This window comes from Ranitomeya imitator, chromosome 3 (assembly GCF_032444005.1).
Source record: "Ranitomeya imitator isolate aRanImi1 chromosome 3, aRanImi1.pri, whole genome shotgun sequence".
Classification (NCBI taxonomy): Eukaryota; Metazoa; Chordata; class Amphibia; order Anura; family Dendrobatidae; genus Ranitomeya; species Ranitomeya imitator.
In genome coordinates, this window is record NC_091284.1 from 676,326,178 (window position 1) to 676,343,462 (window position 17,285).

At 45.3% G+C, this 17,285-nt stretch overlaps 1 protein-coding gene across 3 annotated transcripts in view; it reads right to left on the reverse strand.

Annotated features, from left to right (window-relative positions):
- The window catches only part of ITGA7 (integrin subunit alpha 7), a 312,111-nt gene that overhangs the window by 16,755 nt on the left and 278,071 nt on the right, over positions 1–17,285 (reverse strand). For all 3 annotated transcript variants that reach the window (XM_069758371.1, XM_069758370.1, XM_069758369.1), the window contains 4 exons: positions 10,768–10,950; positions 10,581–10,685; positions 1,647–1,760; positions 1,457–1,555 (listed from right to left, as the gene is read on the reverse strand). In XM_069758371.1, the coding sequence (XP_069614472.1) occupies positions 1,457–1,555; positions 1,647–1,760; positions 10,581–10,685; positions 10,768–10,950 (501 nt within the window). The remainder of the gene's footprint in view (positions 1–1,456; positions 1,556–1,646; positions 1,761–10,580; positions 10,686–10,767; positions 10,951–17,285) is intronic.

Genomic DNA, 17,285 nt, shown 5'->3' on the forward strand with positions numbered 1-17,285 from the left:
GGTTTGCATTATGCTCTAAGGGGACTGCAGTATACTCTGAGGGGGCTGCAGTATACTCTGTGAGGGAGGCTGCAGTATACTCTGTGAGGGGTGCTGCATTATACTCTGAGGGGGGCTGCATTATGCTCTGAGGGGACTACATTATACTCTGAGTGGGCTGCATTATACTCTGAGGGGGCCGCATTAAACGCTAAAAGGGGGGCTGCATTATACTCTGAGGGTGCTGCATTATACTCTGTTAGGGGGACTGCAGTGTACTCTGTGAGGGGGCTGCAGTATAATCTGTGATGGGGGCTGCAGTATACCCTGTGATGGGTGCTGCATTATACTCTGAGGGGGGCTACATTATGCTCTGAGGGGACTACATTATACTCTGAGTGGGCTGCATTATACTCTGTGGGGGAAGCTGCATTATACTCTGAAGGTGCTGCATTATACTCTATGAGGGGTGCTGCATTATATTATATGTACTATATGGGACCTGCCTTATACTGTATCGAGGACAATCTGTACCCATCATTCTTCCTCAGCCGGTGCAAAGAGGCAGGGAAACAAGCGGGGGTGGGGAGTCGCCACTCTCTTGGTCTCCAGGTAGCTATATTGTATATACCCTATTTTCTTTGGCTGCATCCTTTTTCCCCCTTCACAGTTAAGTTTCTTTATGAACATATAGGATTAGGGGACTGTTTGTGCCAATTGGGTTGCATTGTGAGTATACTCTTGATTACAGGCTGATATATCAGGTTACAAGTTATGATTAATTATGTAAATTGATTTGTTGGCGTTCTCTCGGTGTGAGACATTTTCTGTTTTTTTTTAATCTCCCATTGTTTTTTATGTCATTTAATTCATTATTAATAAAAATTGAATATTTTACATACTCTAGATCTCTTCATGTTTCTGTTGATGATGGTCCTCAGAATGGTGATTATATGATTGTTGAAGTGCCAGTTCTATCAGTATTGTGGACATTTTTGTGCTAATATACTATATGGGACCTGCATTATACTGTATCGAGGACTATCTGTACCCATCATTCTTTCTCAGCTGGTATAAAGAGGCCAGGAAACAAGCGTTGAACAACTTCAATATTGTCGATCACACTCGTTCAGCGCATGTAAAAACAGAAATGCTTTTATGTGATGGTGCAATATGTGAGCATTTGGGGACCCACTTTAAACTTTTGTCCAGGGCCCCACTTTGTCTAAAACTGGCCCTGTGTGTAACTGGGCAGTACCGTCCTACACCAAGAACAGATGATAGGCAGGAGTGCCCCCATTGATCAGACATTGATGGCATATCAATGTTAAAGTAGTGGACAACCTCTATTAATCCTTGTCTACATGTACAATATTGGTGATAAAAAAAATACAAAATAATCAAATTAATTTCTGCAAATCTAGCCATACTATACCCTTTACAGAATAGAATCTAGGCATTATTGAAGATATGGTACCTGTGTTGTAGCATCTCTTAGCACCAGGTTCTTAATAGTGGATTTGACGGTAATGTTCGCCCTGATTACGACTTCTATGTTACTACCAGATGGATAGTCCTATAGATAAAACAAGAAAATGTGTAAAGTGTAAAATAAAGGCTGAAATCTGTAATGATAAAAGTAAAAATATAATAATAGATATAGTCACCTCTAAAAAGCTGCTATTCCAAAGCCGGCCATGAACATTGAGCACCACTTGCTGGTCAAAACTGTACAGTGGACACTGAAATACTACACAGTGTGCAGTTCCTCGATCACAGTCCTTAAAAAAAAAGAGCACGTCAGACATTCAGTCTTGTATGCTGTGCTATGGCGGTAATTGTTCTAAATGTATAAGTGGACTAGTTGTATGCACAATGTACTGACACTACTGCAAAAGAACACACACCTCCATTTTTTGAGTAGGCTGTGCACCAGCACTCTAACAATCCTGGCCATTGTTGTAGATTTCAGCAGAATCATTCATCACTCATTGTGGACATTGTGGGCAGGATCATGGGACAGATGGGGCAGGATTATGGAGCATGATGTAGACAGATGGTGTAGGACCATGGGGTAGGATGGATGCGATGGAGACAGATGGGGCAGGATCATGGGACAGATGGGGCAGGATCATGGGACAGATGGGGCAGGATGGGGAGATCATATGGGGCAGGAAGGGACATCACATGGGGGCAGGATAGGAGAACATATGGCCAGAGCCATGAATGAGACACATGGGGACAGGATGGGGGACATTAATATCATAGGGGCTAATAATGGGATATTATTACTGCAGTGATGTATTTATTTTATTTTTGAGGATACTGTTTTAAATGAGGGACGGTCCTGTTACTGTGCAGAGCGACACTATCGCCTTTTTTTCTTCATCTGGTGTAGTTTAGAATTTGGGAAAAAAAATAAGCAATGTGTTCTGCAAGCGGTGCTCTAGATAACTGTGTTGTTTCCTGCAGAGACGAGCCCTGGCTGGAAGAAGTGACGGCAGTCTGTGCTGGATGAAGATTAAAAGCAAAGATGAAGGACTTCACCTAGAGACGTCACTGGTGAGTCAGTGTGTTACCTGTACACTGACACTATGCACTGTATACTATATATACACAGCAGTCCTGTGTACAATGTGACCAGTGATCACTGTATTACCTTTACATTATACACTATATACAGAGCTCCTGTGTATAATGTCACCGGTGATCACTGTATTACCTGTACACAGACACTGCATACTAAGTACAGATCTCCTGTGTATAATGGCACTTATGGTGATATTAGTATTATGTTTTTTTTATTACCGATCAGTATTGTAGTATTCAGTCACTTTGTGGTGGTAATATGTTGTCCGGCCTTGGTGTGGAGGTATTTGTTTTTTGTATGTGCTATTAAATGGTCACTATGTGGTGGTAATATGTGGTCTGGTCATGGTGTAGTGGTATTTGTTCCTTGTATGTGCTATAATTTGGTCACTATATGATAGTAATATGGTGTCTGGTCATGGTGCGGTGGTATTTGTCCCCTGTATGTGATATTACTGGTCATTTTAAAAAATTGAAAAATAAAAATATACCTAAATTGATGTAGCACTAAACTATAACTATTAAATAGTCACTGTCCTGTCAACAAACTTTACCTAAATCAATAGCGCAAGCAAATATAAGAAACTTTTTAATATATCTTATAAGGGAAACAGGAATCTCTTTACTTTTGAGACTCTTCTTTGCCTCCTCTATGCCTCCTGAATTCACCAACAGCTCAAATCAGTCAGTACAGTGATGTATCAGATTACAGCTCCTGTTATACTCTATAGAGAGGAGACAGGGAGGAGGAGAAAGAGGCATTGACACAGAAAAGCAGACCTGTGCTGCAACTTCTCCAGAAAGTAATTTATCTCATCCTAGAGCTGGATTCACAATTACGCTGCTCAGGTCTGCTGTATATTGACCTCCATGCAGTGTCGGACTGGGGTGACAAGGGCCCACCAGTAACATTGACCTTGAAGGGCCCACTTTTTACCTGCATGCAAATATTATACTACATTCGTTCACAAATGTACCTATATCTCTATATAATAAACTGGGTAGCGTGGTTAATGAATGATGAGAAGCTGCTTTTTTTCTGTACAGAGTGAATCAAGTGAATTATGCCAAGTAGTGCCCATACAGTGGGGTTGGGGGCCCAGATCTACACAGGTGCTCACCGGGGGATTCCCCTGTTACCCTGTGGGCCAGTCCGAGCCTGCCTCCATGCTTCTCTCTATGTGTAACAAAGTAAGAAGAATGGGAGTTAATATCTCTGTGTTCTGTGTATGGGAGACATCATAGCAGCTAATCTACACCCACTAGCTCAGAGACAATTGAAACATAGAGATAGAGGATACAGAGGGAAATACTGGTGAAAAATGCAAAATAAAAGTCATATAATAGCCAGAAATAGTGATGTTCTTCATATACACCCACAGTGCCCTTTGTTCTCTTTTTAACCCCTTCCCGACCTGTGACACAGCGTATGCGTCATGAAAGTCGGTGCCAATCCGACCTGTGACGCATATGCTGTGTCACAGAAAGATCGCGTCCCTGCAGATCGGGTGAAAGGGTTAACTCCCATTTCACCCGATCTGCAGGGACAGGGGGAGTGGTACTTTAGCCCAGGGGGGGGTGGCTTCACCCCCCCCCATGGCTACGATCGCTCTGATTGGCTGTTGAAAGTGAAACTGCCAATCAGATCGATTTGTAATATTTCACCTAAAAAACTGGTGAAATATTAAAATCCAGCCATGGCCGATGCTGCAATATCATCGGCCATGGCTGGAAACACTTATGTGCCCCCACCCCACCGATCTCCCCCCCAGCCCTCCGATCGGTGGTCCGCTCCCCTCCGTCCTGTGCTCCGCTCCCCCGTCCTCCTGTCCACTCCCCCCATGCTCCAATCCCATCCCCCGTGCTCCAATCCCACCCCCCCGCACTCCGATCCCCCGCGCTCCGATCCACCCCCCCGCACAGCGATCCCCCACCCCGTGCTCCAATCCACCCCCCGTGTTCCGATCCACCCCCCATGCTCCGATCCACCCCCCCCCGTGCTCCGACGCCCCCCCCGTGCCCTGATCTCCCCCCCCTTATACTTACCTAGCCTCCCGGGGTCCCTCCGTCTTCTTTCCTGGGCGCCGCCATCTTCCAAAATGGCGGGCGCATGCGCAGTGCGCCCGCCGAATCTGCCGGCCGGCAGATTCGTTCCAAAGTGAATTTTGATCACTGTGATAAAACCTATCACAGTGATCAAAATAAAAAAACAGTAAATAACCCCCCCCCCTTTGTCACCCCCATAGGTAGGGACATTAATAAAATAAATATTTTTTTTTCCCACTAAGGTTGGGGTAAGAACTAGGGTTAGGGTTAGGGGTAGGGTTAGGGCTAGGGTTAGGGGTAGGGTTAGGGGTAGGGTTAGGGTTAGGGGTAGGGTTAGGGTTTCGGTTTGTGCACACGTATTCTGGTCCTCTGCGGATTTTTCCGCAGCGGATTTGATAAATCCGCAGTGCTAAACCGCTGTGGATTTATCGTGGATTTACCGCGGTTTTTCTGCGCATTTCACTGCGGTTTTACAACTGCGATTTTCTATTGGAGCAGTTGTAAAACCGCTGTGGAATCCGCAGAAAGAAGTGACATGCTGCGGAATGTAAACCTCTGCGTTTCCGTGCAGTTTTTCTGCAGCATGTGTACAGCGATTTTTGTTTCCCATAGGTTTACATTGAACTGTAAACTCATGGGAAACTGCTGCGGATCCGCAGCGTTTTCCGCAGCGTGTGCACATACCTTTAGAATTAGGCTATGTGCACACGGTGCGGATTTGGCTGCGGATCCGCAGCAGTGTTCCATCAGGTTTACAGTACCATGTAAACATATGGAAAACCAAATCCGCTGTGCCCATGGTGCGGAAAATACCACGCGGAAACGCAGCGTTGTATTTTCCACAGCATGTCAATTCTTTGTGCGGATTCCGCAGCATTTTACACCTGTTCCTCAATAGGAATCCGCAGGTGAAATCCGCACAAAAAACACTGGCAATCCGCGGTAAGTCCGCAGGTAAAACGCAGTGCCTTTTACCCGCGGATTTTTCAAAAATGGTGCTGAAAAATCTCATACGAATCCGCAACGTTGGCACATAGCCTTAGGGTTAGGGTTGGGTTGGAATTAGGGTTGTGGTTAGGGTTAGGGGTGTGTTGGGGTTAGGGTTGTGGTTAGAGGTATGTTGGGGTTAGGGTTGTGATTAGGGTTACGGCTACAGTTGAGATAAGGGTTAGGCATGTGTTGGAGTTAGAATTGAGGGGTTTCCACTGTTTAGGCACATCAGGGGGTCTCCAAACGCAACATGGCGCCACCATTGATTCCAGCCAATCTTGTATTCAAAAAGTCAAATGGTGCTCCCTCACTTCCGAGCCCTGACGTGTGCCCAAACTGTGGTTTACCCCCACATATGGGGTACCAGCATACTCAGGATAAACTGCGCAACAATTACTGGGGTCCAATTTCTCCTGTTACCCTTGAGAAAATAAAAAATTGCTTGCTAAAACATAATTTTTGAGGAAAGAAAAATGATTTTTTATTTTCACGGCTCTGCGTTGTAAACGTCTGTGAAGCACTTGGGGGTTCAAAGTGCTCACCACATATCTAGATAAGTTCCTTGGGGGGTCTAGTTTACAAAATGGGGTCACTTGTGGGGGGTTTCTACTGTTTAGGCACACCAGGGGCTCTGCAAATGCAACGTGACGTCCGCAGACCATTCCATCAAAGTCTGCATTTCAAAAGTCACTACTTCCCTTCTGATCCCCGACGTGTGCCCAAACAGTGGTTTACCCCCACACATGGGGTATCAGCGTACTCAGGAGAAACTGGACAACAACTTTTAGGGTCCAATTTCTCCTGTAACCCTTGGGAAAATAAAAAATTCTGGGCTAAAAAATTATTTTTGAGGAAAGAAAACGTATTTATTATTTTCACGGCTCTGCGTTATAAACTTCTGTGAAGCACTTGGGGGTTGAAAGTGCTCACCACATATCTAGATAAGTTCCTTTGTGGGTCTAGTTTCCAAAATGGGGTCACTTGTGGGGGGTTTCTACTGTTTAGGCACACCAGGGGCTCTGCAAACGCAACGTGACGCCCGCAGATCATTCCATCAAAGTCTGCATTTCAAAAGTCACTACTTCCCTTCTGAGCCCCGACGTGTGCCCAAACAGTGGTTTACCCCCACACATGGGGTATCAGCGTACTCAGGAGAAACTGGACAACAACTTTTGTGGTCCAATTTCTCCTGTAACCCTTGGGAAAATAAAAAATTCTGGGCTAAAAAATTATTTTTGAGAAAAGAAAACGTATTTATTATTTTCACGGCTCTGCGTTATAAACTTCTGTGAAGCACTTGGGGGTTGAAAGTGCTCACCACATATCTAGATAAGTTCATTTCGGGGTCTAGTTTCCAAAATGGGGTCACTTGTGGGGGGTTTCTGCTGTTTAGCCACATCAGGGGCTCTGCAAACGCAACGTGATGCCCGTAGAGCATTCCACCAAAGTCTGCATTTCAAAACGTCACTACTTCACTTCCGAGCCCCGGCATGTGCCCAAACAGTAGTTTACCCCCACATATGGGGTATCACTGTACTCAGGAGAAACTGGACAACAAATATTGGGGTCAAATTTCTCCTGTTACCCTTGGGAAAATAAAAAATTGCGGGCTAAAAAATCATTTTTGAGAGAAGAAATTTTTTTTTATTTTCATGGTTCTGCGTTATAAACTTCTGTGAAGCACTTGAGGGTTCAAAGTGCTCACCACACATCTAGATTAGTTCCTTTGGGGGTCTAGTTTCCAAAATGGGGTCATTTGTGGGGGATCTCCAATGTTTAGGCACACAGTGGCTCTCCAAACGCGACATGGTGTCCGCTAACAATTGGAGCTAATTTTCCATTCAAAAAGTCAAAAGGCGCGCCTTCCCTTCCGAGCCCTGCCGTGTGCCCAAACAGTGGTTTACCCCCACATATGAGGTATCGGCGTACTCGAGAGAAATTGCTCAACAAATTTTAGGATCCATTTTATCATATTGCCCATGTAAAAATGAAAAAATTGAGGCGAAAATAAATTTTTTGTGAAAAAAAAGTACTTTTTTATTTTTACGGATCAATTTGTGAAGCACCTGAGGGTTTAAAGTGCTCACTAGGCATCTAGATAAGTTCCTTGGGGGGTCCAGTTTCCAAAATGGGGTCACTTGTGGGGGAGCTCCAATGTTTAGGCACACAGGGTCTCTCCAAACGCGACATGGTGTCCGCTAACGATGGAGATAATTTTTCATTCAAAAAGTCAAATGGCGCTCCTTCCCTTCCGAGCCTTACCATGTGCCCAAACAGTGGTTTAACCCCACGTGAGGTATCGGTGTACTCAGGAGAAATTGCCCAACAAATTTTACGATCCATTTTATCCTGTTGCCCATGTGAAAATGAAAAAATTGAGGCTAAAAGAATTTTTTTGTGAAAAAAAGTACTTTTTCATTTTTACGGATCAATTTGTGAAGCAACTGGGGGTTTAAAGGGCTCACTATGCATCTAGATAAGTTCCTTGGGGCGTCTAGTTTCCAAAATGGGGTCACTTGTGGGGGAGCTCCAATTTTTAGGCACACGGGGGCTCTCCAAATGTGACATGGTGTCCGCTAAAGAATGCAGCCAATTTTTCATTCAAAAAGTCAAATGGCGCTCCTTACCTTCCAAGCCCTGCTGTGCGCCCAAACAGTGGTTTACCCCCACATATGAGGTATCAGCATACTCAGCACAAATTGGACAACAACTTTCGTGGTTCAGTTTCTCCTTTCACCATTGGAAAAATAAAAAAATTGTTGCTAAAAGATCATTTTTGTGACTAAAAAGTTAAATGTTCATTTTTTCCTTCCATGTTGCTTCTGCTGCTGTGAAGCACCTGAAGGGTTAATAAACTTCTGGAATGTGGTTTTGTGCACCTTGAGGGGTGCAGTTTTTAGAATGGTGTCACTTTTGGGTATTTTCAGCCATATAGATCCCTCAAACTGACTTCAAATGTGAGGTGGTCCCTAAAAAAAATGGTTTTGTAAATTTCGTTGTAAAAATGAGAAATCGCTGGTCAAATTTTAACCCTTATAACTTCCTAGCAAAAAAAAAATTTGTTTCCAAAATTGTGCTGATGTAAAGTATACATGTGGGAAATGTTATTTATTAACTATTTTGTGTCACATAACTCTCTGGTTTAACAAAATAAAAATTCAAAATGTGAAAATTGCGAAATTTTCAAAATTTTCGCCAAATTTCCGTTTTTATCACAAATAAACACAGAATTTATTGACCTAAATTTACCACTAACATGAAGCCCAATATGTCTCGAAAAAACAATCTCAGAACCGCTAGGATCCATTGAAGCGTTCCTGAGTTATTACCTCATAAAGGGACACTGGTCAGAATTGCAAAAAACGGCCAGGTCATTAAGGTCAAAATAGGCTGGGTCATGAAGGGGTTAAGATAGGCCATGTGGCATAAGCCTGCAGCTGTTGTGCAGTATCTTAAAAATGTTTCTGCTCAAGGTGCAAAGTCCAATGGCTGTGACACTTTAAAAGGTCCAGCAAATAAAAGTTTGCAATTAATTACTGCTTACATAGTTTTCATTTTTATTTTAGCTTGCTTTGATTGGCGCCCCCTGATGTTCCTGAAGAAAGTATTTGTGCACTACCATTCAGTGGAGTTTTCACTTGAGAATATGCAGGTGCAGAAACACTGACTGGGCTGGTGAATCTATCTCTGTAAGGCCGAGTTCACACTGCATTAAACAGCAGCCCGTTCAACATACGCTAACGGGCTGCTGTCAACGCAAGTGCCGGTATATGCAGAGCGCTAGCGCAGATAGAGCATCTGCTAGCTCTATCTGCGCTAGCAGTGACGGATCCAGAAACGCTGCAGCCCGCGTCTCAGGGCCCGTCACTCAATGACGGCACATCCCTAGCGCACACCCATTGTGGGCGTGCACTAGCGATGCGTCCGACATAGGGGATAATGGCGGCGTTAAACGGACTACGTTACACAGCTGCAGGCTTATGCCACGGTGTAACGTAGTCCGTCTAACGGATGCCACAATGTAATGTGAACCCAGCGTAAGTCACCTCATTGAAACATGAGAAGGAGAATAGATACCCAGTGTTAAGTCAGCTATGGCCAGAATTTGGGTAATCAGGAAGAGGCACACACAAAACACTATGGGGAACCTGGCTACATAAAAGTCTTTTGTAGGACATACTTTTAAAACGTTAAGTTATGTACACAAGCTGTGGAATGGTGTGTGGATTTTTCTGCACTAATTTTGGTAAATCCGCAGGTAAACCGCACTGCGGATTTAATGCGGAATTACGGCGGATTTACCGCGGTTTTTGAGCGGATTCCAGCTGCGGATTTCTATTGTGGTGCAGGTGTAAACCGCTGTGGAATCTGCACAAAGAATTGACATGCTGAGGACTATAAACCGCTGCGTTTCCGCGCGTTTTTTTCCGCAGCATGTGCACTGTGGTTTTGTTTTCCATAGGTTTACATGGTACTGTAAACTCATGGAAAACTGCTGCAGATCCGCACCATAGCGTGTGCACATAGCCTAAAACGGTTAGCCACTTCTGGACAACCCAATCCTCATTGATAAAGCACCCAAGATAGAATTAATAAAAAACATATACTCACCTGCCATATTGGCGGCACTCCTCTGATGTCAGTGCTGTGTCTCCTGACGGTCACATGACATCTTTCACTATTCCATCAGAGCGGACAACAGCTCTGAAAGAATACTCGATCAGTCACCTCTGATTGGCTGCATGATTACGTGACATAACGATGTCAAATTACCACCAGAGAAATAGCGACACCATTAGAGGAGTGGCGTAGCACAGAAGGTATATGTGTGTGTGTATAAATATATATATGTGCATTTTTTTTATTTTACATGGCGCACTCTAGCGGTTAGGATGGGACTGTCCAAAAGCAGACCATCCTTTAGAATAAACCCTGTATTTCTCTGATTTACATGCTTGAATGTATCATGCTATTACCAAGACAACATCCTTCTTCTTAGTCGGATACGTTAGCGACCATCGACTGGCAGAGCGCTGACTGGCAATCGGTACCAATGAACTGGAATCTGACCGCACTGTATCCTAGAGAACAAGAAAAGAGGTTAAGGTGGACAATGTGGGGTCGTCTCTGTATGGAGCATGATTACATAGAGGAGGTACTTACCAGTCTGAGTGGGTTGACCGCACTTATCGGGCTACACTCCATACTACGCCCTGACTGCTTCTTCTCCTTTAATTGTATCTTCATTGGGTACAGCAGCCATTTTCCATTTGCCATTTCATGTGGCCACATAAGATTTAGGTATGCAGAACCCAGGGTACGTAAAGACTTTCCTCTGTTTGAGACCTAAAGAACAGTAAAACCTACTAAGCAAATACTTCATTCCACTGACTTTCTATGCAGAAAGACTGTGCTTTAGCCATTTAAGGTCATTTGGAGGAATTTACTCGAAATTAACTGGGAGAGAACAGGGCGACCCTCAGTCCAACAAATGTATTAATTCAAATTATAGGGCAAATCTTCACCTATTCATAGCGACTATAAGTTCCATTTCTTGCAGGGCAGCACGGTGGCTCAGTGGGTTGCACTGCAGCCTTGCAGCGCTGGAGTCCTGGGGTTCATATCCCACCAAAGACAACATCTGCGAGGAGTTTGTATGTTCTCCCCATGTTTGCGTGGGTTTCCTCCCACATTTAAAAGACATACTGAGAGGGAATTTAGATTGTGAGCCCCATCGGGGACAGCGATGATAATGTGTGCAAACTGTAAAGTGCTGCAGAATATATTAGCGCTATATAAAAATAAAGATTATTATTATTGCTGGACTTAAGTATTCATTTTTCTTGCTTATATAGCGCCATTAATTCCACAACACTTTACAGACATTATCATCTTTGTCCCCACTAGGGCTCACAATCTAAATTCCCTATCATTATGTCTTTGGAGTGTGGGAGGAAACCGGAGTGCCCAGAGGAAACCCACACAAACACGGGGAGAACATAATAACTTCTTGTACATATTGTCTTTGGTGGAATTTGAACCCAGGACCCCAGCACTGCAGTGCTAACCACTGAACCACCATGCTGTCACAGCAGTAGCATAGCTTCCAAGACATAGAGTGGGTGGTTGCACAGAGCACCGCGCACATAAGGGCCCACCCGGAGATGTGCTCCCCCTAACTGTGTAGGTGTATGCAGCTCGCCGATACAGTTAAGCCCTGCAGTGGAGCAAGGAAATGCGGTCTGCCTACACCACCATCCTCCATTCTGTAGACCACAGGTTGCTTTAAGACTGTGATCTACAGAACGGCCACGGCGCTGATGAATGCACAGGACATCAGAGTCCCGGCGCAGTGACGTCATCGTGCCACGTCCGGACTCTGATGTTCTGTGCATCTGTCAGCGCTACTGGTCAGCTCAGGCCTTGCTGGTGGACTCGCCAGGATCCTGGATTAGGTGAGTACTGAGTACTGTATATGATATTTTTATTTTAATTAAAACTTGTTGGGGCATCATAAACAATGGGGACCCTAAATCAGAGGCTGGGCCTCATACATTATAGGGACTACTGTGGGCGCCTTTATGCAGGGGCAATTATACAGTTTGAAAGCTTACATGGGGGCCATTATACAGTTTGAGGACTAATGCAGTGGCCTTTATACAGTTTGGGAGCTAATACAAGGGCCATTATACAGTTTGGCGGGCTAATGAGGGGGCCATTATACAGTCTGGAGGCTAATGCGGTGTCAATTTTACAGTTTGGGGGCTAATGTGGTGGCTATTACACAGTTTGGGGGCTAATATGGGGATCATTATACAGTTTGGAACTAATGTGGGGGGCCATTATACAGTTTGTGGCCAATGTGGTGGCCATTATACAGTTTGAGGCCTACATTCGGGGTAATCATACAGTGTGGGGAATAATCTGTAGGGCTTTCATACATTGTAGGGACATCTGTAGGGGTTCTCATAAAGTGTGGAAACCATTATACAGCATTGGAGCTAATGTGTGGGCCATTATACAGTTTGGGACCTACTGTGTGGGAGCTAATGCAGCAAACAGCTGGACTCCCAGGGGAAAACACAGAAATAGTTCTTCACTTCTTTCTCCTCAATTTTTATATCAAAAGTGCTTTGTGAATAGAGTTGAACCAGGGACAATGTCTCTTTAAAGAGAAACTTTCACAGGTTTTGCAATGCCATACAGAACATACAGTATAATTGAATAGTGGATGCAAAGCTGAATAAAATGCTGCTTTTTTTGTTGCTAAGATCAAAGGGGCATTGGTACAGATTAATATTTGGAGGCGTAAACGCCTTCTGCTTATATTTGGGCAACTGTGAGACATGTAATGACAGACAGCCTTACTTTCCTCACTGATCTCACTGCTGGCATTTACTGGGATTACAGGGGAGGGCAGTAGAGCAAAGCTGTAGGAAAAATGTGCAAGAACATGAAAAGCCTTGTAATATAGTGCAGGGTAGAGTATGTCACCACGGAACAGATAGACAAACTGTTGAGAGGGTTTATTATCAGGAGCTATATTCTGCTCGCAGGGAGAAAACAGTAGAATATATAAATACAATATAAACTGATAAAATAACTGTGCAAATATATGGGAAGCAGTATAAGTTCCCAGACAGTCAAACAGTATAACAGTAGTAAACGGAATTTCTGGGGAAAACACTTATCAATCTGATGAGGACTTGCTTGTAAGGTCGTCTTCTCCAACATAGGCACCAAGAAACAGCGGCACTTGTCGTCCCTCTGTTATCCGTGGGCTGTGTAGTCTCTAGGAACCCACAACCTGGGGTTTAAGGGGTTACTGTGGTGGGCAGAGGGGATGCTAGGCAAACTGGGTCCCCTGTGCTCTGAGTCTTTTGCTTTAACAGTGCAGAGTATCCCGGGAGAACGATGCTCAGTCTATTATTGGGTCTCTCAACAGGAATCAGGGGCTCTGCACTAATACCGTGGGTACTAGGGGCCACTGTCTCTGCACGGGCCACTGTCTCTGCACGGGTCACTGTCTCTGCACGAGCATCAGGGCGCACCTCTCCAGTCACAGCAGAGTCCGTTTTCATGTACTCACAAGATGCAGTCTTTGTGGATAATCTCCCTGTATCATTCCTCCAACCGGGAGCTCTCTCTCTTCCCCAGAGCGCAGCTGCATGCTGTTCTGGCCACTGTATCCGCTGCTCTCCCCGCTGTGCCCACTGTTCTCTCTGCTGCACATGCTTCTCTCTCTCCAGTACACGCTGCTCTAGCCCTGGAACGCACGCCCTTTTTCTCCCTTAGCCCGGCTTCCTTCCTGTCCCGGTCTCTAAGTCTGCCCCCAGGGAAACCTGCTGCACAGCTAAGTGGTTACAGGCACAGAGCAGAGAAGGTAACCCCCTTACAGCCTCACCGTGCCTTTTCCCTGCATCAGTAGTAAATACCTCTATCCATGCTGCCAACCAGCAGTGTGCAATGAGCAAAAACAGGAAAAAGGATCGGTACTAGAATAAAACATCTGTTTATTTCATCCATTAAAAACAGAGATATCCATGATTTAAAAAATACAGAGTGATTCTTACGCATTTCTGGCATAATTGTCCTTAGTCATAGAGTTGGACCGCCCCCACGTTAGCGCAATGGGGTACTCGGATCCGGCCCCTTCTTCTGTTCTCAGTGGGGATGTCACGGTGGCTGACCCGGTCCGTGGCCCTAGGAGAACGTCCGTTGTAAATGGGAAAAGGTCTTTAAAGGGATAATGTTCGTGACACAACCTGTGGTATTCGGTCAGGGTGACCGACGCTGCTTAGGGGTCCGCTGGGGTGATGTTATGGCAGCCAGATGGTATACCTTCCCACAGGTGAAATATGTCCCCAGAGCTTCCCAGAGTGTAGATGGTGGATGGTGGATGATGTAAGGCGCAGTGAATAATGAGGACACAAGGTTGCAGTCTCTTTACCTTTACTGAAGGCCTCAGCATCCACAGTCCAGGGTAGGGACCACAGGGTAGGCAGAGTCCGGCCGGTCAGAAGGCAAATCCAGAGTCCCCTTACCCAGTTGGAATTCAATAGCCTTCCTCTAGCGCCTGAGTGTTGTAGTACCTTCCTGCTGAGCTTCCCGGTGAGGTCATCACAACTATCGTAGGTGTTAAGTCTCTTCCTCTCTCTCTCTCCCCCTGACGGATAGGACAAACCGGTATGACTGGTGGCCTGAGGCTTTTTATAGGGACCCTAGAGACGTCCCGGCCCCAACAAGTTGCCACCGTGCCTCCTGGGTATTGTTATGATCTGGTGGCCTAGGAGCAGCATGAGACGTACTCTGGAGGAGGTGGTACCTGTACTGACTGCAAACCCTGAACTTAGCACAGCAACTAGAAGTAGCCGTGGGATGTACCTAACACTCCCTAGACACCTCGACACAGCCTAAGAGCTAACTTCCCCTAAAGATAGAAACGGGAAAACTATCTTGCCTCAGAGAAAATCCCCAAAGGATAGACAGCCCCCCACGAATATTGACTGTGAGAGGAGAGGGAAATGACATACGCAGACTGAAATCTGGATTTAGCAAAGGAGGCAATTCTAGCTAAAAAGAAAAAATAGGACAGAGTACTATGCGGTCAGTATTAAAACACTAGAAAATATCCACCACAGAAAATACAAATCTCCACATCTGACTAAAGACATGGAGGGTAAATCTGCATCTCCAGAGACACAGCTTGGCTGCAAAAATCCTTCACAGACAAAGGTGGACAAGACAAAACATGAAAATGCACTGAACTATAAGGTCCACATCCTGTGGACAGCAAAAACAAAGCCAGAATTTATCTTTGTTGAAAAGAACAGCAAACAGGAGAGACCAGGTATGGATGTGAATCCTCCAAAAACAATGGACAACTGGCACTGACTAAAGGATAAAGCAAGACTAAATAGCCCAGTCCAAATTGCAAAAAGTGGACACACCTGATAAATGCTGCGATCCAAAGACAGCAGCACTACCACTCATAACCACCGGAGGGAGCCCAAGAGCAGAATTCACAACAGTACCCCCCCCCCTTGAGGAGGGGTCACTGAACCCTCACCAGAACCCCCAGTCCGATCAGGACGAGCCAAATTAAAGGCACGAACCAAATCGTCAGCATGAACATCGGAGGCAACAACCCAAGAATTATCCTCCTGGCCATAGCCCTTCCATTTGACCAGATACTGAAGCTTCCGCCTCGAAAAACGAGAATCCAAAATCTTCTCAACCACATACTCCAACTCCCCATCAATCAACACCGGGGCCGGAGGATCAACAGAGGGAATAACGGGCACCACATACTTCCGCAACAAAGATCTATGGAAAACATTATGGATGGAAAAAGAGGCTGGAAGGGCCAAACGAAAAGACACTGGATTGATAATCTCAGAAATCCTATAAGGACCAATAAACCGAGGCTTGAACTTAGGGGAAGAAACCTTCATAGGAACATGACGGGAAGACAACAAGACCAAATCCCCAACCTGAAGCCGGGAACCAACACACCGACGACGGTTAGCAAAACGCTAAGCCTCCTCCTGAGACAACACCAAATTGTCCACCACATGAGCCCAAATTTGCTGCAGCCTGTCAACCACAGAATCCACACCAGGACAATCAGAAGGCTCAACCTGCCCTGAAGAAAAACGAGGATGAAAACCAAAATTACAAAAAAAAGGCGAAACCAAGGTAGCAGAACTAGCCCGATTATTAAGGGCAAACTCGGCCAATGGCAAGAAAGCCACCCAATCATCCTGATCAGCAGACACAAAGCATCTGAAATAAGTTTCCAAGGTCTGATTAGTTCGCTCGGTTTGGCCATTTGTCTGAGGATGAAATGCGGAAGAAAAAGACAAATCAATGCACAGCCTAGCACAAAAGGCCCGCCAAAACCTAGAGACAAACTGGGAACCTCTATCGGACACAATATTCTCCGGAATGCCATGCAAACGAACCACATGCTGAAAAAACAACGGAACCAAATCAGAAGAGGAAGGTAATTTAGGCAAAGGTACCAAATAAACCATCTTAGAAAACCGGTCACAAACCACCCAGATAACCGACAACAAACAAACAGTTTCCCCACTGGACAGCGGTCAGGTTTATTAGCCTGAAATTCCTGAAGAACCCGTCGTAAATCAGGGGAGATGGCAGAGAGAATCACCCCTTCCTTCAGAATGCCGACCGGCTCAAGAACCCCAGGGTAATCAGGAAAAAAACTCCCAGAGAGGGCATCAGCCTTAACATTCTTAGAACCCGGAAGATACGAGACCACAAAATCAAAACGGGAGAAAAACAGGGACCATCGAGCCTGTCTAGGATTCAGTTGTTTGGCAGACTCGAGGTAAATCAGATTCTTATGATCGGTCAGGACCACAATACGGTGCTTGGCCCCCTCAAGCCAATGTCGCCACTCCTCAAATGCCCACTTCATAGCCAACAACTCCCGATTGCCAACATCATAATTGCGTTCAGCAGGCGAAAACTTCCGAGAAAAGAAGGCACACGGTTTAATCAAGGAACCATCAGAATTCCTCTAAGACAAAACGGCCCCTGCCCCAATCTCAGATGCGTCAACCTCAACCTGAAATGGAAGAGAAACATCCGGCTGACGCAACACGGGCAGAAGTAAATCGGCGTTTAAGCTCCTGAAAGGCAGAAACAGCCGCGGA